Source organism: Anguilla anguilla, chromosome 9 (assembly GCF_013347855.1).
Source record: "Anguilla anguilla isolate fAngAng1 chromosome 9, fAngAng1.pri, whole genome shotgun sequence".
Classification (NCBI taxonomy): domain Eukaryota; kingdom Metazoa; phylum Chordata; class Actinopteri; order Anguilliformes; family Anguillidae; genus Anguilla; species Anguilla anguilla.
The window spans coordinates 45,560,125-45,587,746 of record NC_049209.1 but is presented as its reverse complement, the minus strand read 5'-3'; the positions used below and the strand labels follow the sequence as shown (position 1 = coordinate 45,587,746).

Genomic DNA, 27,622 nt, shown 5'->3' with positions numbered 1-27,622 from the left:
CCCTACCGAAAGACTCGACAGAGAACATTCCATCTGCGATTGGAACACATGACCTTCTGGATACAAGGCCGATAACTTAAGACCCCAGACCACAAAACCACCAACGCTTCGGGCTGCATAGTGTTTCCCGCGGTCTCTGCCAGAACCGGGCCAAATACATTTTTGACATACTTGAACTCTTTAACATAACTGTAAAATTTGAAAATCCACTGGATCCTGCAGATCTTTGAGAATTTGCGACATGACATCACACTAAGCAAAAAGTATAATCATACAAAATGTCCAATCATCCAACTGTCAATAGTCTGCAATAATTTTGCTAGTGTCTAAATTATTCAAACGATTATTTGACCCTGGTATTCTTTCTGTAGAGTACAGGGGCTGTCTGAATTCAGTCATCCCTGGGCCACTGAGTCAGAGGCTGGAAACATTTTATTATTTTTTACAAAGATTATGGAAACTCATGGTGTTTCTCCCCCCATCTCACAGTTTTCTCATTATTCAGATGAAGTGCAGCGTGTGTTGGCATGCTACAGTTCAAGTTTTTGAATAAGTATGTGCACTATGGCAACTCCAGAATGGGAAAGGATAATAATACTAGGATAGTGTGTTGCAAGAAGAAATGCATTATAATTCCGCTCTTATATGTAATGAAACTGTATGGTATGAAATACTATAATAATAATGCTAATTCCACTTGCTGTTTATATGTTTATATCAGGGGGTGACACAATAATACCAATACTACCACTTCTAATAACTATTATTGTTAGGCTATTAACTTGTTTGTGTTATATTTATTTTTATTATTACATTTTTTACTGTTTTTTTATTGTTTTATTGTTGTCTTCTCATCATAATTTTATTATTATTATTATTATTATTATTTGCTGGGCCAGTTCAGGGTAAATACAGAGTAAACACTAGTTTATAAGGGTATCAGTGATGAGCCCAGCGGATCAGATTACCACACGAGCTAAAGCTGAATAACTCTAGAGTGGGTTTCGATTCCCGTCACAGTAAAACTCTTGCGGTTTCTCTTTTTCTTTTTTTTTTTGTTGTTGGAACGCGGTGTTGACGTGTGCGCAAATTAGCTGGCCTGCAACGGGCTCATCGGAGGAAGCGGGGGTGTGAGCGATTTTGGCTGGCCGTGAGCGCTTTCTCAGACAGAGACACGGAACAGAAGCTTTCAGGATGTGGCCCCCACACACACAAAACCTTGTTTAAAAAAAGGGTGGGGGTGGGGGGTGGGGGGGTTATGGGCTAAATTTGGCAGCAAGCCAGCATAACTTTTAATCCACTTTTTAACATCTTGAAGCCACACACACAGCACACGAGGCCTCTTACCCCTAGCCTTGTCTGGAAAGCGCGACCTTCAGGATTGGGCAAGTAGCCACTCGGTATGCGTAGCCCAGTGTGTGTTTGTATTAGTGCGTGTTTCTTTTTTTATACGGGATTAATTTGTCCCAGGGGTCAGATGGCGTGTAGAGGGAGGAGGCAGGAGTTTAAAAACGACATTGGAGGCTCAGACACAGGCAGGGGAAAACAGTCTGATGGGGAATGGGGCATTTGGTAATGGGGCACAGTCAGAAAACGCCACTGAATGTAATTTTGAGTAGTACACACGGGCAGAGGGTGGGGGGGGGAGGGGGAGTATTGACAGTAAGGCCACCTAAAAAAAGAAACTTGCATTGTCACCCAGAAAAAAAAGAAACTGCAGTTATTCAAGGTTTTTTTATGCAAAAAAGTACCTAAGAGACGCAACTGCCAAACCGCGGAGCAGTGAGCTGTAACTAGGGTTTAGTCACATCCTACACGACTTCTCCTTCACTCTGGCATTTGTCAGTGAAAAAATTTTACTTGCAGACCCATGTAGTTTGAGTGACAGAGGGTCTGAGTCACTGTTTGCTCATCAACTGAGGGCGAGTGATATTCGGCCGTTGGCATTCGAGGCATACGCGGCTTGCGCTGATAAGAAGACGGGCGAATGGTCCGAATGCCGACACCTTCCCCTGTCCGTGGGATCCTGACAGCGTCTGGGAGTCATCACTACAGCTGGCGAGATTGGGAGCGGAGGAGTGACGCCGACCCCGCGCGCTAATGCAGCACGCAGTTACCTCAGCGCTTACAAGACGCGTGCGTCAAAAGCCTCGTTTATTAGGCACCCGTGACGCGTCAACGAAGAATTAGAAGTCCAGGGGAGGCATTCATAAAGCTGTCCTTGAGAGGTCTGCTCTTGGTGTGTATGTGCGCGTACTATGCCTTGCACAACACTTTGCCTGGGGTTGATTTTCAAATGCTTTCTTCCTTCTCCCCTTTTTCGCTTTTGTATGAAGCTCCATGCGTGCGTGCTAAAAAGAAAACTGCTAGTGTCGTAAACGACGGCACTGATAATTTGCCAAAGAAGGCTTTGAGACTTTTAATCATAGAACTTTCATTCATATTCATCGGCTGGAGCAGAGACGCAAACCAAACAATCCGCCTTTCACCAAAACGCGGCTCCTGCGGGAGGAGGGCCGGGCCCGTTCGAGCCCCGTGCCAACTTACGGGTTCGCCTTTTATTAATAATGCATTTATGCATTCAGAGAGGGAACAAATAAAGAGTTCAGACCCCTTGAGCCAAAAACGAAAGACAGCATGAAAACACATGTTTAAAAAAAGATCAAAGGTGGATGCATATATTTTGTTCCCCGGCTGCTGAAAACATGTTAATTTTTTTTTCTTTCTGAAAGGACGGGACCTTGAAGGCAGTTTGGTACGAGCAGCGGCTGGTAATAAAGAGGCTGCGCGCCCGCCAGCTGGTGAGTGCGGAGACCGGGCCAGGTGATCGACAGCAGTAATAACGGCGAGGTCCCACCTGGTTGGCGCGCGTTAGAATGACCCCCTGAGCCCCCCCTGGACAGCAGGCAGGTGCCCCTCAGCAAAGGGGGAGGGGGGCAATTACGATCCCAACAGGTGTGTGTTTTCTCCTGGGTGCATTATACCCCCAAACTGCTCTCCTTTGGAATGAAGCCCTTTGACTAGATTTCTTCTCATTTTAACAGGTTTGTTTCAACTACAAAAAAACTTTTCTTTTTTTTCCCCCTTCTGTCACAACCACTTGTATACAAACCCCCCTTCAGAAGATACATTCTAAAAAACTCCATTACAATTCCATAAAGATTATAAATAAAGGTGTCACGAGACAAATTTGTGTACGTGCATTCATTTAAGTGCACACATTCAGCAGTAACAGTTGTACAAATGCCCCATTATTGTGGCCTCTCATCATTGGCCGATTTTAAAGCAAAGTCCATTGAAGGACACATACCTACCTCTCGAGCTCTTGGCAGCGGTGTGAGAATATGTGACGGTGATCACGCAGACATAGCACGGCTACTGCACGAGAGCGCGGGAGCGGTCGCCATGCAACCTGCAGGACCGCATGCGTGTGAAGCACTGGAACGCGTGGAAGCGCTGCACACGCAATACTGAGCGCGGTTTCAGGGCTCACACAGAAGCACCTGGCACAACACAGTTTTAAAACGCTCCAGATACTCCTTGCATTAACGTAGAAAGTCCAGGCTCTCTACTGCTGCAGCCAAAACGTTTTCTCGCATCTTCTGAAAATAACTTAAAAGGGTGAGACCGATACAGTGGTATTGGATGCTTGGTAGCTTTGTCTGTTAGCAACTGGAGTTTCCTGTATTTTGAAAGCAGAGGACTGAAGGAATGCAGAAGCCTAGTATCTGGCGATGCTAAATGATCTCTGCTAGCATGAGCGAGGTCCAGCAGAAACAAGTGTCCATAATTAAACGATATCCTAATTAACACAAAAATTAAGCATGGCTAAATGCAGAATCATACACAGGTCTGAATGTAAATCCTTTTCAAGACAGCAATAGTTCAATTTAGAACCAATGCAAGGTGCTTTGGCATGATAAACTTGAAACTTCAATACAGTTACATCTGTGACTCCATTAAGTTGTCACAGTCGGTAAGAATTCAGTGAGAATTTATGGCACTAAAAAAAACTCAAGTCTTGTACATTAAGAATGTTTTTTTATTAAAAAGGGGAGGTGGAGGGAGGGAGGGAGCGGGAGAGAAAGAAACACTTCCAATCCCTCGACTACAAGTGCGTCCCAATACATAAAAGTTGGCAGTGATGGTTGGGATGCTGATTTTTACAAAGAAATCTGAGATGCAAACAAGTTCTTATTTTGAGTTCTTATTTTGGAATCACGAAGGAGCCTCCACGGTTTCCATCGCCATTCCACTCTGAGCTTATTACAAAAAACCCCGAAAAAAACGACCCAGAACTGTCACTGACCTTGAGACCTAGTAAACAAAGATTTGAAAATGTACAGCAGACAGCCAGCCTGTAACCGGATGGCTCTGATAGTCAAGAGCTTTTTTTTAAATTGTATTTTTAAAAAGGTAGATTCTGGATCCCGACAGTAATAATCCGTTAGTACCCAAGCGGGTCAAGTCGCTACGGCGATCGGCGCAGTCGCCACGGCGACGAGTGAGTGAGGGCGACTGGCGACTCCGCAGGATCGGAGGGAAAATACGCATGGCTCCCCAAGGTGTTCTACTACACTGTACAATACAGCACAGGACCAACACGAACCACGAACACGCACACTCTGCACTTTGGACAGAACCATGACACCCTCTCCTAAATTAGCACCACGTGCACTTCCCTGCAACATCGGCGCTAGCCACGTTTCTGTTGCCAGGGGCAGCGACTGAAGATGCTAAATGGCTAATTCCAGATACGACGGGGGAGTTGACGCTTTGCGTCAGATGCTGCCTCTTCTTCCTCCCTATAGCGGAGGACAGAGCGAGCCAAGATGGCAAACTGACCAGGCAGGAGATGCTGAAACAGGAGGCAGCCGAAACAGGAGGCAGCCTGTAGACAAGACTGGTACGGACCTCTGCTCCAAGCGCCAGCTCTTCATCAAAAACGCAAAACAAGAGCAGCACCTGCTGGTGGCAGACGGAACTGCATCATTTTTTTGCGCACAGGTAGGAAATGGAAAGAGTTGTGACAGATTCTGCCCAAGTTTAATGCAAAGCAAAAAAAAAAGAAAATAAAGCGTTAAGCATTACCTGTAACATACAGATCAAAACATTCTACTCTAACCTCAGCAAAATATTTTTGCAACAAGCAAGCGTACTGCACTTTGGAATATTAATAATAGAAAGGCGCCATTTTCGCCCATTTACAAATATTTATTCCACGGATGACAACTGGATTTTAAGGAGGTTTTGGCAACTGTCAGTTTGGGTTATGGAATTTGACCAGATGAACTAGCCTTGAAGCCGTCCACCCACGCAGTCCACAGGGAACAGAGGGGAATTTGTGTTCTTTAGTAACTAAACTGTGGGGAAATCGCCACATAGCACATAGCTGCAGCTAGTCTACCGTGTCCTTGCTGACCTGAGTCTGTACTACACCGGTACAGAGCTGGTATATACTGCACCCGTACAGAGCTGGTATATAGTGCACCCGTACAGAGCTGGTATATAGTGCACATGTACAGAGCTGGTATATACTGCATCAGTACAGAGCTGGTATATACTGCATCAGTACAGAGCTGGTATATAATGCACCAATGCACAGAATGCATTTTTACTTGCCGTCAGTTCTATATTTTCCATTTTAGAGGCTTAAACCCTGCCTATAAACTCATCCGAATTTTGCAAAACAAAAAGTCTATTCATATATACATACATTTGTCTTTTACACATCCATCCAGGTCGACACTTTTTCATGCGCTCAGGCCAAGAAAAAATGCAACCGGATGCTAACTGTTAAATAGAAATGTAGCAAGAGACTCCTGAGCAGTGCATTGCCCCCCCGCCCCCCGCACTGCTTATGATCACTATACACAAGAGGTAGTGCAGCTGAAGGGGGGGGGGGTAACTTGGCCACCCCCTCTTCGCTCGTTGCTAGGAAAGTACACAAAAAAAGAGGGCGCCACGCTACGGTAGGAGTGGTGCCACCTGTCACTCCGAGACAAAGGGGCGGAGCATCGGGGAAGGCCGACGCCCCCCCCACCTGAACGTTGGACCAATCAGAGCCCCCGAATGCTGAGAAGTTGTGCTGTGGCCAGACGCTCGGCCTGTTGTTCCCTTCCTACGAGTTTGAAACCCCTTTGCATATCAGTAGAGCTGCAGTTACAGACGTCGTGTTGCATATAGAATGAAGAACCTGAATGTGTTAGAATTAGAAATTTTCTTTTTTCTTTTCTTTTTATTTTTTGTTGTTTTTTTTTTTTTTTTGAAAAGACGAATCCTGTTGGTGTGTCACTCCCGCCCCCCCCAGAGGGACCCGTCCGGGGGCCACGGGACGATGACTCGGTGTCCCGTGGAAACAAACAAAAAAAAAAAAAGAGTAAAAATAAAAAAAATCACCACAGTTCATCCCACAGCTGCCAAATCTCTCTCCACACAGCTGTCAATGCCCCCCCCCCCCGACGCCCCCTCCCTCCCTGCCGACCCCCCTCTCTCCCAGAACCTTGCTTGTTCTTTAGCGGCTCTCCTAACAAAGACGTCCACGTCAAACACTGGCCAGGGTGACAAACTAAAACTGCAAAGAGTTCCGCTTTTAATCGCACTGATAACAGTTCTCAAATTAAATCCTATAAGAGCTCAAAATCTTCAATACTAAAACATACTTTTTTTTTTCTTCTCTTATTTGAAAATATTTTCACCAGTAATAAACACCTTACAAATACCAAATTTTTTTTTTCTCAAAATATGAACATAAAATGAAGTCTGATAATCTGGGGGAGGGGCAGGGGCAGGGGGCGGGGCCCTGGAGGTGTCCGTTTAGAGCGAAAGCAGATAGAGTTCCTGAACGAGCGTCGGAAAGGACAGGGACGCCGGCCGCGCCCCTCTCTCCGCGGGACGCTCCTCAGCGGGACAGTCGCTGGCGTTTGGAGTGCCGCGGCCCCGCCCTGTCCTCGTCGCTGTGCTCCCCGTCGCCCGCTCCCCCCCTCCCCCTCCGCCTCCGCCGCCGCCCCGCCCGCCTGCTCTCCGCCTCCTCGCGCTCGCTGTCGCTCTCCTGCTCGCGGTAACCGCGGGGGGCGGAGCCTGCGGCCGTGCGCCTGCTCGTCCTCCGCGGGCGGCCCCCCCCATCCTCCTCCTCCTCCTCCTGCTCCTCATCTTCCTCGCTCTCCTCGTACTTCTGCCTCCTGCTCCGCGCGCTATGGCGCCTGCCCCCCTCCTCCTCTTCCTCTTCTTCCTCCTCCTCCTCCTCGTCCCGCTTGGCGGTCCGTTTCCGCTTGCCGTTCTGCGGGCGGGGCTCTGGCTCCGCCCACTTGCGGGCGCGGCGGCGCAGGTAGCCCAGGCCCGGGGCCAGCCGGTGCAGCAGCTCCACGAGGTGCTGCTCGGTCTTGGCCATGTAGCCCAGCACGGCGCTGCCGGGCTGGTTGTACTCCTCGGCGTTGGAGAAGACCAGCTTCATGTCCTCCAGGAAGTCGCTGCTGTGCCGGTACTGGCCCTCGGAGAACTTGCGCTGCATGGTCTGGAAGTCCATGGGGTTGGAGATGATGTCCAGGTAGTCCTCCGCCTCCTCCACAGACACCGGCTCCCTGCACGGGGGGGGGGGGGGGGGTGAACACCAGCCATCTGTTACCCTCATTTTTAACCTTTTAAGGTCTAAGATCACAAATATGCGATTAGAATGTTTTTAACTGAACATTCAAATGCTGATGTCACAATTACTACTGGTAATTGAAAACAATGTAGTTCTAGAACACTGAAAAAAAATAACATTCCAGAAAACCTACTCTACACAGGGTTAATCACCAGTGTTCTCTGCTCTGGACCCCGCGTCTTCACAGAGTGAGCCACACAGTAGCCCCTTCATTTAACCTTCATTTAACGAGGACCGCTGCGGCAAAAACATCTCTTTTACAAGAGATCTGGTCCAAGGGGACGGCAAGTTTACAAGACACTAAAACAGAAATAGCACTCGCGTTATTTCCCTCAAAACTTTCTCAAATGAGTCAACTATCCACCCATCTTTTCTCCTCTAAAGACATGGGAACTACTATGGGAAACAGATTTCACTGATTTTCTACCCGCCATTGCAGTTCATGTGAACTGTGGGCCACACTGTCCTAGGGGCCGTTTGCAGGGGCCCGGTCAGGCGGTTTTGTGGGGCCCGGTCAGGTGGGTTTGCAGGGCCCGGTCAGGTGGGTTTGCAGGGCCCGGTCAGGCGGTTTTGCAGGGCTCGGTCAGGCGGTTTTGTGGGGCCCGGTCAGGTGGGTTTGCGGGGCCCGGTCTCACCTGAAAGGCCAGCTGTAGCGGAACTTGATCAGTTTGTTGAGGACCTCCTCGCACTTCCCCAGGTCCTGCTCCTGTCTGCTCACCCGGCGCCTGGAGCTGGGCTGTGTGTGCAGGGAGAGGGAAGACCGGTCACACACCCCAGAGCAGAGCCAGGTACACACACACACGCACACACACACACACACGCGCACACACACACACACACATCACCCGACTCTGTGTGTCTGTACAAACGCACATCTACCCAGTTAGTCTCTCTTGCTGTCTCTCTGGGTCTCCCTATCTCAGTCTCACTCCCTCATCGTCTCTCATCTAGGATATTACAGATATCAAATGTGGGGTGAAGCAACTTCACTGGTCGCCATTTGTCTTTCATTCAAAAAATAAATAAAATTCCATAAGAATAATAATTCATGATTTATGGAGCGTGTCCATATATAGCGCATACACACACACGCGCACACACACACTCACACACACACACACACACACACACACACACACACACACACACACACACAGAATCCCTTCCCAGAGAAACACACAGCTTCTGATCAGGCCACACCAGTAACAAAAAACCAGCGCGTAAGTGAGCCTGCAATATTGATAGGCTGGGCCCTTTCAAGTCTGGATTCTCAAGGGACCAGCGCTCAAACAATGCAACGGCACGCGTGCAAATACCACCCCCCCCCCCACCCCCACCCCCCCCCACCGTGCCATTCTGTTCGTCTGTCTGTCTGTCTGTCAGCCAGTCAGTGGGTGTCCTGGGGGCTCAGGATGCCAGCAGGCCCCTGGGCAGTGGGGGGGGGGGGGGGGGGGGGCGCGTGCCCATAGCTGGGATTCTCTCGCCTGGCGAGCGGCGGCAGCGGGTAGCGGCAGCGACCGGCCGACTCCACTCCGCCGGCTCCCCGGGTCAGCTGGTAATCAGGAGCGGGACAGAGCGGCGGGCGGCTAATGAAGACGGCAGGCGCGGCTGTGGGGGGGGGGAGGGTTTTGGGGTGGGGGGGCGCAGCGCTGTCAGAGCGTGCGAGCAGCAGCAGCCCCCACCTGATGAAAACCAGCCTGCACCTGTCCACTGGGGGGGAGGTGGGGAAGGGGGCAGGGGACCCTGCCGAGTCCCATATTACTCCTCCGGAGTGTTTTTAGCAACGTAGCGCCACACACGACCTTCACCGCATTCACCACACCGACGATCCCGACCAGTAAGATCAAGCCTCTTTACAGGGTGCCGCCGAAGGGCCAATAGGAACGCTTAAAAGCACACTGTCCTGCCATTTTATAAATATCACTTTATGTGTTTTTTTTTTTTTGGTGCCAGCAAAGATGTCACAGTCCCTTTGGCGTAACCGTTATCGCCGACTTCAAAAGCGTAGCGGTTTCAAAGAGCCGTTAAGACTGAGCCGTGACTGCAATCTGCGAGAAAGCTGAACGGGGGGGGAAATTGGCGTGCGTTTGAAGAGCGCTCAAAGTTATTCTTTTTTTTTTTTCCCCAAACTATTTGAAATGCACCAGAAAACTTTTTGAGTAGGCATTTGATTTTTGACAACGCTTTGACAAAGCCCTTTTCATCGCCGTTATCAAAAAGAAAACGCCGCAAACGTAGCTAAAAATATCGCTCCAATCAGCAACGGGGCGGGGTTTAAAAAGTAATTGAAATGATTACAGAAGATACATACATGCTGGAAATGGCAAAACTAATAAAAATTCGGAAATTGTAACCTTTTTCTCCCCCACAGAAAAGACTTTTCAAGTGGAAATAACGAAACGCTTGATCTGTGTGGGGGAGTGGACAGAAATAGCCAGGCCGCACTGAAAGAGGAGGGAGCTGTTGAACCGTATGGCAAACGCCCCCCCCCCCCCACCCTCCCAAAACGACGGCAGTGGTGTGGGCTCGTTGTCACGGCGATCTCACCGGCTCCTCGCTGTCGGGGGGGCTCCCGGGGGACCCCTTCTGCCGGCCGGCCCTGGAACTCGGGGGGGTGGCCTTCTTGGGGGGCGCCTTGGGGGCGGGTTTGGGGCGTGAGGACGGGCGCTTGCCCTTGCTAGCCTTCCGCGATCTCACTGGAGAAGAGAAAGAGACAAAACACAAACCATGAACACGGCCGCCATCTTTCAGACGGTTCCCTTCAAAACCCAGCACACAGCCAGTGATTACCCAACTCCACACATTCATGATTCAGACATCAAATAAACCGAGATCTTGTGTCACATCAACCCTTGCTTTTAATTTTTGGTTTAATTTTTCAGAAAGTTTCTTGTCAGAAAGCCGGCTCGTGTTTTGTGGACACTTGGGGCTCGTACCACACACAGGTATCACAGCAGGCTGTGTGTTTCTGCCACTCGGGGGCACAGACACCCGCGGGGGTGGGGGGGGGGGGCCCATGAGGGGGGGCAGAGCGGCGAGACAGAGACAAGCTCAGCGGGAGCCCTTCGTGCCCCTACACCCCAAACTCACAGGAGAGCACGAAAATACGGGGGACTTACGGTGTGAGCGCTCGCCTGCGAACACTAATGAGCACGCCCCCCCCCCCCCACCCCCATTTCCCCCTGCCACGACGACCCCCCCCAGCCCCACCCCCACCCCTGTCTCCCCCTGCCGTGACGACCCCCACCCCCCCAGGTTTCACAACCCAGACATTCCATCCGATTTCACAGCCTTGCATTGGCTGCGGAGGGGGGGGGCATGAGGGGGGGGGGCCTGACTGAGATCACCCTGCCACATACGATGTGCTAAACCGGACTGAAGAGACAAAGCGATCAAAACGCCGCCGCCCGCCCCCCCCGGAGCCCCCCCCCCCCCCGAACGGGAGCTCCACGGACGATAATGCGAGGAGAATTCCCAGCATTCCTATCCCTCGACACCTTATTCCAGCTCAAGTCTTCTTTTGTCCTGCCCCAGATCCCTGCCCCTGCTGCCGCCCGTTAGGAGGGGGAGGAGCCCCCCGGCCCGTGGCTCTGAGCATTACATCACCGCACGACAGGCCCCGCCTTCACACCCCATTGGCTCTTCGGAGAAAAGGGGCTGGGCTACAAGCTCGCAGTTTTGGCTGACGGACATAGCGTAGGTAGGGTATAGGCTAGCTTTTGCCCATTTGTCTGCCTGTCAGCAATTTTTTTTGGGGGGGGGGGGGGGGGTTTACTTGACCCTCTGCTATCACAGCAAGTGCTTCGCTACATTAGCGCCCCATTAAACACACAGATTTCGCAGAGCTGAGAGGAGAGTTCGGGAAAAATAATTCCCCTCTCGTTCCTGCACTGCCAGCGGACAGTTTATTACTTCAGAGACCACAGACGCATCCCTGCTAAAAATGTCTACTTAAACACTCTGGTACAAAAGATAACGGTAAACAGCATATTCCCACGATTAAGACAATAGCTACATTATTTCATACAGATCGCACCTCCATTTATGGTGCAACACAAATCACACAAGTTTTGCCACTAATCCTCCCATTACATTATAAAAAGGACACTGGACTTCTAACAAAGACAACCAGGGCCATGTCTGAAACAGCACACTTGCCTACTATTGAGCATACAAGTTGCATACAGCTTGCATACTCAATAGTAGGCAGTGTGTCGTTTCAGACACGGCCCATGTCTAATTACATAGAGAGCACAAGCAGAGAAACTTACAATAGTGTCCAAATTCATTGTCATCGTTATTCTCCTCGTCCTCCTCATCTTCCTCTTCCTCATCTGATTCCTCTTCCTCCTCTGAATCTTCCTCTTCCTCAGAGTCTTCATTATAGTTTCTGCAAAACAGAACACATTGAAATTAACGAGCTACCCAAGTTTTTGACAGCTCTGATGCAGTTTTTCTTTTTACTCGAGAATACGCAGACAAAAAGGTACTCAAGATTTTTTTTTTCAGTATCTGAAATTCAAAAGCAGGAAACTGCCAACATCTCCACACAAATGACAACCACACAGTCATAAAACACTGCCGTGTAGCTTTGTGCAATGACACCATCAGCTGTGACACTAACAATGCTGCATGCACTTTAAGTTACTCTGCGTAAGTGCATGTGCAAAATCCCTAAAAGATAATGTAAACCTCATGTAGCAGCGCAGTACTAATTAACCCTTTAATCATATCAAAAATCACATTCATATTTCATATCCCTGATGATTCGGGGAAACACTCATACCCTTGAATGACAAACTGGAATCTGAGCAACTAGAAGATATAATTTCTGAGATTGTCAAATACTCTTGTGGCAGAATTTAGCACATTAACAAACATCCACTTGAGGGTATAAAGCAGTGTTCTTTTTCTCTGTATGTTCGTTTTAGAAGCTCTGTGCGTGAAGCTGTTTTTTTGGGGTTGGCCCGGGTGCGTACCGCCCCCTGGTGCATCGGCGGGCCACCGCGGGCTGGCAGGCGGGGCACAGCCACTCCCCCTCGGGGATGGAGTAGAGCGCGGGGCGGAGGCAGAACAGGTGGAAGGCTTTGTTGCACTCGTCACACAGGATCAGCTTGTCATCTTCTCCTGGGGGGGGGGGGGGGGGGGGGGGGGCGGGACAGGGTCAGACTCATAGCACACAACTCCCTTCGCTCCAAAAAGCCTGCATGCAAGACCACTTACAAACTTAATTATCCTGTGGATTAATATATCTACTAATATAAATGTAATGGTAAATAAATGCCATTTTTACTAAGAGAAACTAAAGTTCAATCACAGCTTAAATGCATATATGTTTAAAATGAAATTGGACTAAATTATGTGACAGTAAATCCACAATTTCCCTTCAACTATTGCACCTGATGACCCTTTACAGAGAGAGGATGTCTCTCCAGCAGACCATTAAAATGTACGACCATAAGAAGTTACACCAGTATGATATCCCGAGCTGGACCATGTGACCGTCTCAGTGTTAAAAACAGAAGGGAACTGGATATCCAGAGGACAATGGCGGCAGGGCTGAACCCCCGGGGTCCTCTACGGGACGGTGAAGTGGGGAAAGCTCAGCCCGGGACAGCTGCGGGACGGGAGGCCCTGGCGGACGGGTGCCGCTGCCAGGAGCGATTGTGACAGAGGCAGGTGGCACCGGCGCCAGGCGGCGGGATGGGGGGGGGGGGGGCGTTCCTGGCGGGACTCGCCCCCCCCCCACCCCCATCCCCACCCTGGACGCCACTCTACACACGGAGAACACGCGATTCCGCGCCACGGGCTCGGAGAGGGGGAGGGGTTTGGAGCCAGACACCAGGGCGGTGACATTTCGACGGCGAACAGCAGGGTCGGCCAAAACATTGCGACCACAATTAAAATCAACGAGAAGGTTCTGAAAACACGGACGCAACATACTAGGAAGGACACGATAAATCTGTCAGCCGAACGTCCTCAAAGATAACTGAGCATCGCCGGTTGTCATCTCCGTTGTCATCGCCCTACTCAAACAGGGCGAGCAAACCACAACGACTCAAGAGTTCTAACTGCCCTTGCACTCCCCCTACTGGTAGCATGGCAGAAGTGCCATCTAGGGAATTAACATAAATCACTGAGAAACACAAGAGAATTCTCTGTAGGGGCGACATAGCTCAGGAGGTAAGACCGATTGTCTGGCAGTCGGAGGGTTGCCGGTTCAAACCCCGCCCTGAGCGTGTTGAAGTGTCCTTGAGCAAGACACCTAATCCCTAACTGCTCTGGCGAATGAGAGGCATCAACTGTAAAGCGCTTTGGATAAAAGCGCTATATAAATGCAGTCCATTTACCATTTGTATTAGCCTGTATTGTAACATAGACCAGTTAGAAAATATCAATTGGTGAGTACTTATGACAACACAAGCTCAAAAGGAAATGGGACAGACTGGTCCATGCAAAGTAATGAACAGTATTAATGAAACCAAAGCTACAACTCCTCAAAACTTTTGATTAAAAGAAAGGGGTTCAACCATCAGCCAAGCTCCACTACTTCTAATGAGGGTAAAACCAAACAAAATGGCTCCAGGTGAGGGAGCTGAGGCTGTTGGGCCTTGATCTGGTTATGCAAAAAGACAGCTGGAAGAACACAAGGAGATGACGGGATCCATCTGCATGTATAATATGACTAGTCAGGGAGCAGCCTGAGTCTTTCACACAAGCAAAGTGTGGGGTAACAACTAGTGGTCAAAGGACTTGCTTCATGGTGTTTGGACGTTTTACATCATGGTGGGTTCAGACGTTTCTGGCGGAGCCTGGGTTCGGTGGGTGGGGGAAAGGGGGCGGGGCTAGACGGGGGGGCGACTCACCTTTCTTGCGGCAGACCTTGCAGCGCGCGTTCTCCGCGGACATGTCCCACTTGATGCAGGCGTCCAGCATGCCCAGCAGCACGTGCATGCGGGAGAACGTCTGCGCCTCCCGTATGGCGCTCTTCCACTTCTCCACCGCCGTCGCCACCTGCAGGACGCACACGGAAAACGCGCTTTGGGTCAGGCGGCAAGGTCACTCCGCCAGCGGTCTGCGTGGAACTGGCGGTCGACCGATTTTGAAAGCGGCTCCTTCTCCAATAAGAGTGACAAGCCTGTGGGGACGCTGTGCGGTCCAGACTCTCAACCCACATACCAATCAGCTCTGCAGCCGAGGTCTGATGTCCCACCATCACACTTTCTGTACTGTAGGTTAAATGAGGAGGACATTTCAACTGCCATAACTACATGCTAAATACATAACCCACTACTTCAGGCAGAGAGGTAATAGGGATGGGCATCGAGTCAACAGGCCAAGTGTAACCTTAGCTAGTGAAGGCCCGTGGCACTTAGATCTGCGTTGTGATTCGGTCCGGTAGGTAGCAGTTGTATGAGAACCGGTGCCATAGGGGCTCCATAGTAGGGTTGAGTATGTTTCCATACTCAACCCTACTAGCTCATGTCAGGATAACCATCGTACACCGACCGCGGCGGGTGACCGGTGGTCTGGGAGACGCGGAGGGTCGCGCCTCCTCACCTTGGCCTCCGCCGCCAGCCTCTTCTCCTCGTCCACCTCCTCGGCCTTGCTGCTCTCCTCCCCGCTCGGCTTCTTCTTCTTCTGCTTGGGCGCCATGAAGCCCTGCAGGAACTTCTGGATCACGCTCTCCTGCAGGGCTATCACGCACTCCCCGAAATCCTTCAGGTTCTCCAGGGAACGCACCTGTGTGGGAACAACCGAGAGAGAGAGGGGGGGAGAGAGAGAGAGAGAGAGAGAGAGAAAGGTTACAACTCAAGGTCAGACCATGCTGAAGCTAGGTAAGAATACAGGCACAACAGACAGCTTAGCTTCTTTTAGAGGAAACAGACTGGTTGCACAGGTTATTTTACGACTGCCCACACAATAGCACAGGTTAATTAAACAGCTAAGTGATATATATAGCTTTAAAATCACATTTCAACAGGAGAGTCCAGAAAATTCAGAACAGAAACAACTACAAACAAACCCATTCGCCTGTTATGCCAACACATTAACCTACAAACATTGCCCGGAAAAATGAGGTCAAACATCAAGATCGTTTCCTGATTATTTCTAGATGTCCCATTGAAAAAAAAGACCCACAGCCGTCCTGTTGACAGTAATTCCTCTTCCCCTGTTCTACGCTATGGCCAGAGGTGCCCCGGGGCCAGGGGGGCGCGTTTCTACGCACGTACCCGCTCCTCAAACTCCGAGGTGTCGTCCATGTACCCCAGGCCGCCCTTCTGCAGGCGGGACGCCACCTCGATGATGTCGCTGCGCAGGTACTTGAGCAGCTCCTGGTGGCCGTCGCAGGTCTTCAGGCCCAGGTTGGTCTTGCGCGCCAGGTGGATGGAGTGCAGGATGTCCTGGTACCTGCGCCGCGAACCCAAAACACTCAGTACCGCTCACGTCCTGCATCACGGTCTACCAGTCAACTGGTTCTGCCCAGTCAATGAGCCCATTACAATTCAATACCCACAATACACATGCAATTACCAGCCTCTGAACAGTGGAAACACAGGCAACTGCTCAGTATACTCTCTCTCCTTTGCAATATTCTTTGCTGCCAAGCATGTGCACACAATTATGTATGTGTCCTTATGAAACTACGCTTCAAAATACTACATCCATTTCGCTTGTACAAGTTCGGGGAAGAAGTATCGGCATTTTGTTTAACTGACATGAATGTGTCACCAGCTCGGTCAACAGCAGCCCCGCGTTTGCACAACATGGAATAAAGCTGAGCTGATCCAGCAGGACCTGCGGGACCCGAGCCTCACCTGTACTGCAGCTTGGTCTTGAGCACGCTCTCTCTCACCCCCTGCGGGTGCAGGCTCTCCATCAGCTCCTCCAGCTCCCGCGGCGTGTCACACACAAACCTGCCAATCACAGGGCAGGGGGGCAGGGCCAGGGATATCAGCAAATCGGATCACACTGGCCAGCCCCCACCAACTCGACTACAGTGTTGACAAAGTTTATTGCAAACTTTATATAATTATGGCATGACTACACAACCCGTAGGGTACTTTTCTGCACTTCCTGTTATAAGCGTTACGTCCACAAGGGGGTACAAAAGGGGACAAAGACATTACTGTAAAGTAAACAAAAGTCTAGACTCCTGTCATAAAATAAAAACAGTTTAGACCATTTGGCAGCTTACTATTTTGACCTAACAATTAAAGCCTTATTAGAAAAAGAACACAGACAAGAGCACACAACATTATCGACCCAACTTGCGTTCCTCACCAGAGGTTCTGCCCCTGTTTTGGGGTGGTCGTTTCGATGGGGGTCTCCGGGACAGCCAGCGCTCCCTGCTGACCTTCATCGCTCAGGCTGTTCTCCCCATCGCACTCTTCCTCCTTCTCCGCCTCTGCCGGCGCTGAGAGGGCAACAGACAGCCGTTAAAGACTCCGAAGCGGTTTCTCTTTCAAAACGCAAGCGAGCAAGCGCCTCAGTGTTTACGCACACAACGGACGCTAATCCGCTGATCGCTATCGGCCCAGGAGCGTGTCATTCTGCCCTTGTCCTGAGCGCGCGTACGCGGACACGCGGGGCGTATCGCAGCGCCGCACGCGAGCAGGAGGAGGAGGAGGAGACGCGCTGGCAGCAGACTCACCCTCGGGCTCCGCCTCCTCTTTCTTCACCTCCTCGGGGGGCAGACTGAAGCTGTAGTCGATGCTCTCGTGCACCCAGCCCTTCTCTATGTACAGCCCGGGAACCACATCAGAGAAGAGCCAGTACCTGCAACAGACACGCTGCACTCAGCCACCGCAGTTTAAACCGTTTCGCTACGCTAAACCAAACGGTCTCCTTAAAGGGGCTTCTAAGAAGTAGAGAACAGAACTACTTTGGTTTACCATACTCAAGTCAGTTTTAACTGATATAACTGTGATTATACAAGTCACATACACGTATAAAATGAGGCACAAGAACAGATTATCCTATTTGAATATGCCAGTGACATCATCAAATGATAACCTGACAGTAGAAGCAGTATCCAAAATTGAGTTTACCGCCATCTTATTCACAGACACGTCAGTTCAGAGCCATAATGGCCGCCGTTTCCTTTTGCCCAATGTTGAAATGACATTATGAGAAATGCCATAACACGGCCTGCGGTCACCAGGGACCTTACCTGTTGTGGTTGCGGTCCGTTCCCAGCGGCACGCGGCGCAGGACCAGCTTGGCCTTCTTGATGCCCTCCTGGAAGGCCCTCTCGGCGGCGGCCTTCTGCTTCCTCACCCGCTCCTCCTCCGCCTCCTTCTCCATCCGCTCTGTCAGAAGAAGCAGCGAACGCATGAAACCCACAGCATTAATCACACAACATCACACAAGAGGGAGGTTGACAATGTATGAATAATTGCATTTATACAGCACCTTCCCGAACGCTCAAAGTGAATGTAGAGCTTAAAGCAGAAAACAGGTTTGAGGGCATCAGAGGTAACACACAGAAGGGGCTCGTAAAGCCGTGAGAAGAAGCATCGCCGCTCACCGATAGGCCAGAGGAGGCGCTGGCCGTGCGGGACTCACCCTTGTTCTGCCTCTCCTGCTCCTCCTTCTCCTTCTTGGCCTGGATGGACTGCAGCCTCCTGCTCTTCACCGTGCTGATCATGTCCTCCGGTTCCGGCTCGGGCTTGGGCTCCGGCTTGGCCTTGCCCGCGGCGTCCTTCTTGCCGCCGCCCTCCTTCTCCTTCTTCTTGTCCGCCTTCCCGGAGGACGAGGAGGAGGAGGAGGTGGTGGAGGAGGAGACCGGGGTGGCGGGGTTGCCGCCGCCACCGCCGCCGCCGCCGCCCTCCACCTTGACCCAACCTCCGGCGGCGCCCTTGGCGCCCATCTGCTCCTTGCGCCTCTGCTTCTCGGCCCGCATGCGGTCGTTGGCCTCCTTGAGGGTGGCCAGCCGCTCCTTCCACAGCTCGGCCGAGCGCTGCTGCACGGCGTCCACGTGGTCCTCCACCGAGTACGTCATGAGGATGCGGTGGCACAGCGCCACCAGGAGGCGGGCCTTCTCCTCGGGCGTCAGCTCGAACACCTCGGCCGCCTCCAGCCGCTCCACCACCTCGGCGCTGGGCGCGCCGTCCGGGTCCCCGCCCAGCGAGCAGGCCTCGGAGGACCCGCCCTCGCCCTGGGCGTCCAGCGGGCGCAGGCACAGCCGCACCAGCTCCGACACCGAGTGCATGGTGAGCGGGATCTCCGACAGGGGCATGTCCAGCTCGCTGTAGCCCTCGGCCAGCTCGTCCTGGAGCAGCGTCTGCAGGAGCACCACCAGCACCCGGCTGAGGTACAGGAACCCCCCCTTCTCGGCGGCCAGGGCCTCCATGAGGGCGGGGGCGGTGACCGGGTACTGGTCGTCCGGCATCAGGAGCCCGGCGTAGCAGTTGAGGAAGTCGGCCAGCATGGCCACGTCGCCGAACAGGGCGTTGGGCACGCCCTCGGGCGTGTCCACCAGCTTGAAGGCGGGCAGGCTCCGCCCCTCCAGCTCCTGGTCCTCGAACCGGCGCTGGAGCTCCCGGCGAGCCAGCATCTCCTTCTCCCGCCGCTCCTTGGCCTTCTCCCGCAGCTTCTCCTTGATCTCCTCCCGCTTCCTGCGCATCACCTCCTGCCGCTCCTCCTCGCTCATGGCCGCCCACTGCCTCTTGTGCTCCAGGAGCTCCCAGCGCTTCTGCACCACCTCCCGCAGCTCCTCGGGCAGCCGGGCGCGGTCCTCCGCCGTCAGCACCTTGGCCGCCTTGGAGACCAGGGAGGAGAGCGCGCTCTTCTTGTCCTCCTTGCCCTTGTTCTCCTTGTAGTAGCGCAGCAGGTGGAGGGCCATGGGCGGTAGGGGCTTGCCCAGCTTGGGCGTGCCCGGCCCCGCGCTCTTGGCCCTCTTCTTGGGGCTGGCGGTGGACCGGCGCTTGGCCATGTCCAGCAGGGTCATCTGCTTCATCTTGGGCGTTTTGCCGTCCTTCCCCTCCTTCTTGGAGGCCTTCTGGCCGTTGAGGCTCTTGCCGGCGCTGGCGGCGGCGTTAGCGCTCTTCCGGTTCCTCTTGGCCTCCGCCCGCTTCTTGTCGCCGGGCTTCTTGGCGGGCTTGGCGCCCTTGGGGAAGCCGGGCGACAGGAGGATGACGTCGTCGTCGCTGTTGTTCTGGTCGCCGCTGGCGCACGGGCTCTTGGGGGTCCCGGAGTTCTTGACTTTCAGAGGAGAGCCGTTCATCTTCTTCACCTGCTGAAGGAACCACAGACTTGAGGTCAGAACTCTTCAGTTCCCCTGTATTCTAGTGGTGCGAAAAAATGGGGAAAAAATGCTTTCCCTTCTAAGAATATGTGGGTTGCATTCCTATGTCTTGTCAAGATTCAAGATATGGTGACATCACAATTAAGACACAATTGCATGTACTAGTGTATTAAATGGCTACTACACTGCAGCCTGTCATGGCTGTTTGGTAATGTTTTCAAAGACAAACAGTTTAAATTGTTTTTCTATTATTTATATTAACTGTTTTGTTGAGGTGGGGGATCCTCAGTGTCAAGTTAGTCACTGGTTGGGACCCCTGAGATGAAAACATTAGGACGCCCAGAATTAATTTCAACTGTGTCTACGCAGGAGTCTTTCACAGCAGGTAAATACAGCCCATATCGAAAACAGCAGGCGGGAGAAAACTGAAGATCCAGTGACCTGCATGGGTCCCCACATGCTGGGGCTGAGGGGCATGTTGCCCGGGACCTTCTTCCTCTGTTTCTTCTGCTTCTCTTTCTCCACCTTCTCGCCGAGCGCGTTCCCCTCCGCGGCCGTCGTCTTCGGCTTCTTGGCGGGTCTGCCGTCCGGCGAGCTCAGGCTCTTCCGCTTGGCCGAGAGGTTCTCGGCAAAGTACTGCGGCAGAGGAGGGAAAAGCGACGTTTTTACGGTGCGTCTTAAATCTACCTGATCTACCTCAAAACTCTAATCGTACATTCCACTAAATACCAGAGTTGGGGTCAGTTTAATTTTAATGTAGTCATTCGTAGTAAACTAACTTGACATTCAATTCATGAACAAAAACACTCATACAATTCATGAACAAAAACACTCATACATTACAACAATTGTTCAATTATTGCATAAAATTAATATATATGCACCTCCATATACAGAAAGACACAGCCCAAACATGCCAACTATATTATTTTACAACTCCCATTATGCAATTATCATTGGAACTACACTTCATAAGGCCTTCTGCTGGAAGATAAATCTGCACTCCTATGGTTGTTGATGCAAAGAGATTGGGAAGAATACCTTGTGTGGGTCCAGCAGGAAGTCGCTGAATTTGCTCGGGAGGTTGTACTTCTTCACCAGTTCGTCCTCCACCACCCAGGGGGCGCTCTCCCCGGTGCCCAAGCGCATGGCGTTGTGCCTGATGAAGTAGCGCATGATCTCCTTGTTGGGCGGGCGCTCGGTGCGGAAGAGGCTGTCTGCCGGGACGTTGCTGATCACCTGCAAGAAGAAAATTCCGGAAAAAAGGCGGAGTTGAGTCCCGCTTTCTGGATTTTTGTATGCAAAATACATCCCTTTAACTAGCTTGTATTTGCTCATATTGGTTCGGTTACTCTTACAATCTACAGCAGGGCAGCCCAACCCTGTTCTTGGAGACCCCTACAATCTTATAGGGTTTCCCTCCAGCGCTAACAAAGCATGGCTCATTCTACACTTAGAGCTGCAAATTAGTAAAATCAGATGTGCCATATTTCCTCTGAAATTAAAACCTACAGGATGGTAGGTCTCCAGGAACAGAGCTGGGCCTGATACACATCATTCAAATTACAAATACAATAAATTTTGTCTGCTACTCAACAAAATGAAAACCGGTAAATAAGATGGCAAACAGCCAGAGTGACGAGCACTGGCCACCAAGCCCTCACCTTGTCTTCGTTGATCAGCTTGACGTCGTACTTGAGCGGCAGAAATTTCGGCATGACCCATCTCTTCTTCTCCTCCTTGAAGTTCGTGGGGAGCTTTCTGGGCGAGCGTCGAGCCCGGTCACCTGACGCCGAGACGGACACGACAGACAGACAGACAGACACACTGAGCATTCAAACGGACCGAACGCCCAAACCCATTTCGATTTCCCTTCCGAATTCGAACGCGCGCTCACAGAGGCTGTCCCGCCGGCCCTCCTCCTCCTCGGGCGGGGCCTGCTTGCGCTGGTTCTCCTGCGCGGCGTTCTCCTTGTCGCTGGAGGGCGAGTCGCAGGCGCCGTTCAGCTTCTTCTCGGCGGCGGCGGCGTCCTCCTCCGGCTTCTCCACCGGGTGCGCCTTCACCACCCTCACCCGGAGGCTCTTGTCCTTCCCAACCTGCCCGCCCCAAAAAACACAGATGTTCCGTCAGAATTACGCCGCAGATATTCGGTTTGACGCTGACCCCGTATTCAGCTCGGGCTCCCCCCACCCCCCCCCCCACCCCCACAATTCCGTATCTTGGCGGCTCCAGCTACACGCTTGCCTTTCTATGCTAGCTATGCGTATTTGGTTTTGGGTGCACCCCTTTTGTGTATACTCATAATCAGGCAACAAAGCACAACCCTGAGCTTCAACAATGTCTGTGCCATTTTAGACTGTGCCATTTCTAAGAACATTTTGCACACTAATTTTGTGTATAAATACAGTTTAATGTCATTGCTGCTTCTGAGTAACAGTAATCATAAAATCTTACTGACGTGGCAGTGGAGTTTCAAATCGGCCGCCTGAACATACCAGGAAATCGCACTCTTCATCCACGGCGTACTTGGTGAGGATCTCCACCCAGGCCTGGTCCACCAGCTTGTCCAGGGAGACCGTGTTGTGATGGACCATCTCCAGGACGGGCTTCTCAAACCAGGGTGGGTACTCCTCCTTCAGTCTGCCCACATAGGCACAGAGAGAGAGAGGAACATCAAAGCTGGCAGTTACACTTCAAACAAAATGTCTCAGATAAAGGCTTAGGCACAGTTAGCCTAGCATCCTCCATAAACATGCTAATGTTTAGCCATTAGCCAGCAGACATTGTGGGTTATGTCACATTTGGCACAGTGTTTCATAAGGAGGAGTTATGTCACCCTTCATGAAGCATGACATTTGCTTATGTATGATTTCTGAAACCAGGTTTTTTTTGTTTTGAATCCTAAGGCAAGTATTAAGATAATTATAATATTTTAACACGCAAGGTGCACGGAGCTAGTTCGCCTGCTCTCCCTGCTGCAGTGTGCAGTTTTTCTGACTTGTTTCTGTCTCACACCTTTATTACCCAGGATAGGTAGCACTGAGTATTTTTAAACAAATGCCAAATAAAACGGCCTCTTACCAACCACTATAATTTCTATAATTTTCTGCCCATTGATGTGACTACAGAGAGAACAATATTAAATTGAATACTTAAAGCTAATAGAGACTATTTACATTATTTTTCATTTATTTTCCCTCTTGAATTAATGGGAGTTAGCTCCCATTTCCATCTATTTGATCACAGTTTTTCACAAGACACACAAATCAGATGTTTTTTTTTTATTTTTTAATTAAAAAAAATAAAATCTAACTCACTTTTGATTCCCCATCTATATTGTCCAATTTCATAAACCAACTGACCAATTTCCCCAACCTAAGTGTAACCAGGCAGCTAGCATTATCCCACGTCTTAAGCCAACTGGAGCTAACTGATATATTGTGACAAATTGTTGGGGAGCGGGGGGGAAAAAAAACACATTTTAATTTAACCACTTTGAGAGAGAGAGAGAGAGAGGTAGAGAGAGAGAGAGAGACAGATTAAGGCTCCGGCACCGCTGGATCTGAGGCAGATCGCAGCCTGTAGGCCCTGTAATTAGATTCAGCAGGAATGTGAGCACGCCCAGTGAAGGCACATGTGTGTGTCATGCGCTCTAAACTGGAAACAGAAGGGGGCACCTTCCACGGCCACTGCGCCCGTTCGGTTCGTTCACCCGCGGGTTCGAATGCGCCCGAACGACAACAGAAACCGTCGCGCAGGAAGACTAGAGAAGATCAAAGGGTCACAGAGAGAGAGAGAGAACCGTGGGAGGGGAGAAACAGAAAAAACCGAGAGCAAGAGAGAGAGGGGGGGCGGAAGAGAAAAAGAGGAGGGTGGCTGAGAGAGAGAGGGTGAGAGAAGGACAGACAGAGAGAGGCGGAGAGAAGAGAGAGAGAGAGAGAAAGAGCACCGGCGAGTGAGCGGTTAGCGTGCGCTCGGGAGCCGCACTCACAGCTCGGTGACTTCCTGTTCCTCCTCCCAGGCCTCTTTGTGAGTCAGCTGGTTGCTGCCGGTGCTCTTGCACGTCCAGATGCGCTCGCCATACCGCTGCAAGCGCGCTTCGTACTCCCTGGAGGCGCGCGCTCAGGAAAAAATATAAACAAATGAAAACGTGGTGCTGCTACCTGTACCCCACGCCACGCCACGCCGCAACCCCCCTGCTCTCATACGGAGCATCTGCTTCCAGAAGCCCAGATTCCGGGGTGCCCTAAACAAAGGGGCATCCCAGCAGCCCCGCAGCGGGGCTCCGTGCGCGAAAGGGTCATTCATTATTGATGCAAATCTGTAGCGGTGGCGCTCAATAATTAAGGGCCTGGAGACCGACGCGGCCCAATCCGTGGCATACATTTGAATAATGCCGTAGCGTGGCCAAATGGAAGGCTGTGAGAAGACACTGTGAAGCGTCAGAGGCTTCAAACACCAAGAACCGCCAGGTTCAATTTCTTCCACAGTGGTCAAAACCCCCCTGAGAATGAGAGTGCTAACAGGAGGAGGTTGAAGGTGGTAAAGGTTTACATCCATAAAAGCAGTGCTGTCACTACGTACGTCATCAATCATGCCCAACAAAGGTAGAAATGGGATAGGTTCGGGTCATTCTAATCAATGCAATCAATACACAGGAACCATAAAACAACTCCAGGTCTAGTTTCAAAGACAACTCATTCAGCTACCAAAACATTTATTAAATTGATACAGTTTATAGTTCACAAATAATCCTTATGGAAAAAACAGGCTCAGTCCCAGTGGGAGGGGAAACGACAGTCAAACGCACGTAAGCTTGGTTGTACTCCCGGGAAAAAGAAAGGGAAAAAACTGAATTCCGGTCTTACTTGTGCATCATCTTTCTTTGGAAAAAACTACAACTGGATTTGTGGACTGAACACAAACAGAGATCGAGAGGAGCGTTCAGAGAGGGGTGCAGTAAAGACCAAAAATACGTGAACCAACATGCACCCCTGGTCGTATAGAGCTCGAATTTGATTACAAAAAAAACAATCTGCCGTGAGCCATCGAAGTATTACTACGAACTCATGGAGAGATTAGAGGCGTTTCAGGTGTGCTTACTGACGGGTGACTGAAATTCAACCCAACTGAGCGGCCTACAATTCCTCCAACCCGACCAGGCCGCATGCATTCAGGAAATTACGATGGCTAAAACTAGTGGAGTGCAATGCACAATTACCTGGCATTCAACGTCGTCAAGTAAATGACAATATAAATCATTTCCATAATAATCATCAGGAAGTCAACAAAAATGTTACTGCCATCTAAAACTATATTATTCATGGGGTCCTTATCAGTTTTCGACTAATCCAAAATGCAAGAAAATTAACGTAAAACATAATAAAAAAAGTTGTGTAAGTCGCTCTGGATAAGAGCGTCTGCTAAATGCCTATAATGTAATGTAATGTAATGTAATAGATCAGGTCGCACGCGGCTGGAGTCGGATTTCGATCTTAAGAACACCTGAGTCTTATGCAGTTGCGGAGCCACATCCTCCAGCGAACTACCGAGCCAGATGCGTGCTAAGATAAATACACACTGACACCGGGTACATGAGTTTCAATTATGGATAACCAAACCGCCCATTTGGAGAAAACACCGTATAACGTCCTCACTAGACTAAACACAATGTGTAATGTGAAAGTTGCCAAAAAGCAGCGAGCTATGAAGCGTTCTCGCTGACAATCTGAACATCGCGTTCGAGTAAGCTTTGAAATGAACAGATCAGTTATGAAACAGAAGTCGCCACACTTCCTTCAAAATGCATAATGGCAACACCTAAAACTCCCTGAAACAATAGAGTCCACCGTAGCCGGTGAACGACAGCGTGGGCAACGACTGACAGATTGCTATTCTCGTCAACTTGCTAACGTCTATCAAAGACCGTCGATTGCACGTTCAGGTCACTTACACGTTATTCCAACCAGCCTTCAAGCACGCAAACAACGAGGGCTTTAGTCAGCTCCCTGCAACCATGATGTTTTCGTTGTGTAACTTCTATAAAACGGCTTAGTCGCATTAGCGAAGTTACCCAGCAAGACGGCGATCGGGTGCAGCTGGCAACAATGGGCCAATAGAGCTGACATATAAACTCAACATTACTGCATGAGCTAGCGAAGTTAGCGAGCCAGGCGCTAAATTACCAGCTTCCTACCCAATTAAAAAAAGGCTACAGCAAGCTTCTGAAACTTGACGTAGCTAACTACCAACACGAAATACATAAGACGAAGAATATGACAGATAGCTAGTAGACAGTGATACAAGAATGAGTTGAACATTTGTGGTTGCTAGCTAACTAGCGACGAATCACACACATTTCGTTTCAAGAGTGGCTTGTTAGCGCTGATCCACACAGCAAGAAGGATACTCTTTGTTCCGAAAGGCCTCCTTGGTGTGCTCGATGGTGTAGATGGTTTCTCCTGGGCCTGGTGGCTCTGCTAGTGGCTTAACCAGCGGGCAGGGCTTCCGGCCCAACAACGGTGCCATCGTGAGCGCAGGTCAGGAGGTGACGAAAAAACAAATAACCCCCTTCTCGATCACAATTGTGGAACAATAAAAACAAAAAATCTTAGCACGTATTCCAGTTTCGTATATCACGAGTTCCCCGAACACGCAATGTGCTCAGGATACATACAGAGAGCTAGCCGGTTGACTTGAGCCTCAATGCAAAACAACAACACACATGTAGCTAGCTAGCCTACTATTTTGCGAACTATCCATCGAGCCGGTGTCACCATAGTCCTGGATTGATGCAAACCACGTGAAAAAACCTCTGGAACTTGAAAATTAGACTCCAAGATAAGCGATTTTGACAGAGGTGCTAGAAGAGGCAATCGTATGGAAAGCGGCGATCGTAGCTAACTAGGTACCCGAGGCGGCAGAGACAAGCGGAGGCGCTATTCGGAGAGGTCTGGCGCGCTTTCTCACACTGGTGATCTTGCTACGTTCGCTCCACTTTCTCTTTCTCTTCCCTTCTCTTCTCGCCCTTGATCCACGCACGTCTTCCGGTAGATACTGGGCGATGTGGGATGGGTTCTAAAACGCACGAAAACAAACAAGGAGGGCGAAATCTTGATTGAAAAATGGCGGGAGTTCGTAGTCCACCGGCAACATTTCGCACAACCCCAAAACTCCGTTACCCCGGCAGCAGCAAGAGAGTTTAGCTCAATCCCACCCCTACATTAATTTTCATTGGTTTCTCTAGGACTCTGCCGTTAGCGGCAGATAATCACTGGCTTTTCACTCTGTCTGTCACTTTTCCTGACTCCTCCCCGTCATAATTTTAATGTTAGGTTGAACTGAAGGGTTAAAGGTTAGACGTTGTCAACTCGAAATCTGTGTATTTTATCATCTTGTCCCAAGAGAAGTAAATAGATTTCTCTCTTGGTTAGTCTGTTTAGCAAGACGGATTTATCCTTTTGGGTAGGCCACAGTTAATGCAAAATCTGAAACACGCGCACACCCAATTCTGAAACATGAAAGAACATCATCCTGGATTTAGCTTTGTAACAATGCCGTCGGTGCACGCTTCAATGTTTTAAAGAGACACGCATTATTATTTAAACAATGGAATGTTCACGCCTTTCGGTCATAATTCAGCCATTTTTCAGTTTGTTTTGCAAATTATCTAACGTTAACAACATATCCTTTGCTTTATGTTGTCAGATCGCAGTCGGCAATTCACA

General features: G+C 50.5%; 1 protein-coding gene across 2 annotated transcripts; it reads right to left on the bottom strand.

The window, feature by feature from the left end:
• Positions 1–6,569: 6,569 nt before the first annotated feature.
• Positions 6,570–27,104, bottom strand: LOC118235949 (tyrosine-protein kinase BAZ1B-like). Of its 2 annotated transcripts, none has more exons than XM_035433866.1 (20): positions 26,305–27,104; positions 23,887–24,003; positions 22,391–22,535; positions 21,793–21,991; positions 21,560–21,681; positions 20,937–21,134; positions 20,337–20,531; positions 18,215–19,886; positions 17,820–17,958; positions 17,301–17,425; positions 16,931–17,063; positions 16,465–16,563; positions 15,880–16,057; positions 15,206–15,388; positions 14,512–14,659; positions 12,625–12,772; positions 11,917–12,035; positions 10,193–10,341; positions 8,281–8,381; positions 6,570–7,580 (listed from the first exon to the last, which is right to left on the bottom strand). In XM_035433866.1, the coding sequence occupies exons 1-20, from the start codon at positions 26,421–26,423 to the stop codon at positions 6,902–6,904; spliced, it is 4,968 nt and encodes a 1,655-aa protein (XP_035289757.1). In that variant the 5' UTR covers positions 26,424–27,104; the 3' UTR covers positions 6,570–6,901. The 2 variants fall into 2 exon arrangements, with proteins under 2 accessions (XP_035289757.1, XP_035289758.1); XM_035433867.1 differs by having other exon boundaries at positions 18,215–19,883.
• Between the last annotated feature and the right edge of the window lie 518 nt (positions 27,105–27,622).

What these genes read in the sequence shown, in the direction of transcription:
- LOC118235949 (XM_035433866.1), bottom strand. Translation starts at nt 26,423, where the DNA reads ATGGCACCGTTGTTGGGCCGGAAGCCCTGCCCGCTGGTTAAGCCACTA. An exon ending in GAGGCCTTTCGGAACAAAGA is followed by an intron (nt 24,004 to 26,304) that starts GTATCCTTCTTG and finishes GCGCGCCTCCAG; the next exon opens with GGAGTACGAAGCGCGCTTGC. An exon ending in GGGCCGGCGGGACAGCCTCT is followed by an intron (nt 21,682 to 21,792) that starts GTGAGCGCGCGT and finishes TCTCGGCGTCAG; the next exon opens with GTGACCGGGCTCGACGCTCG.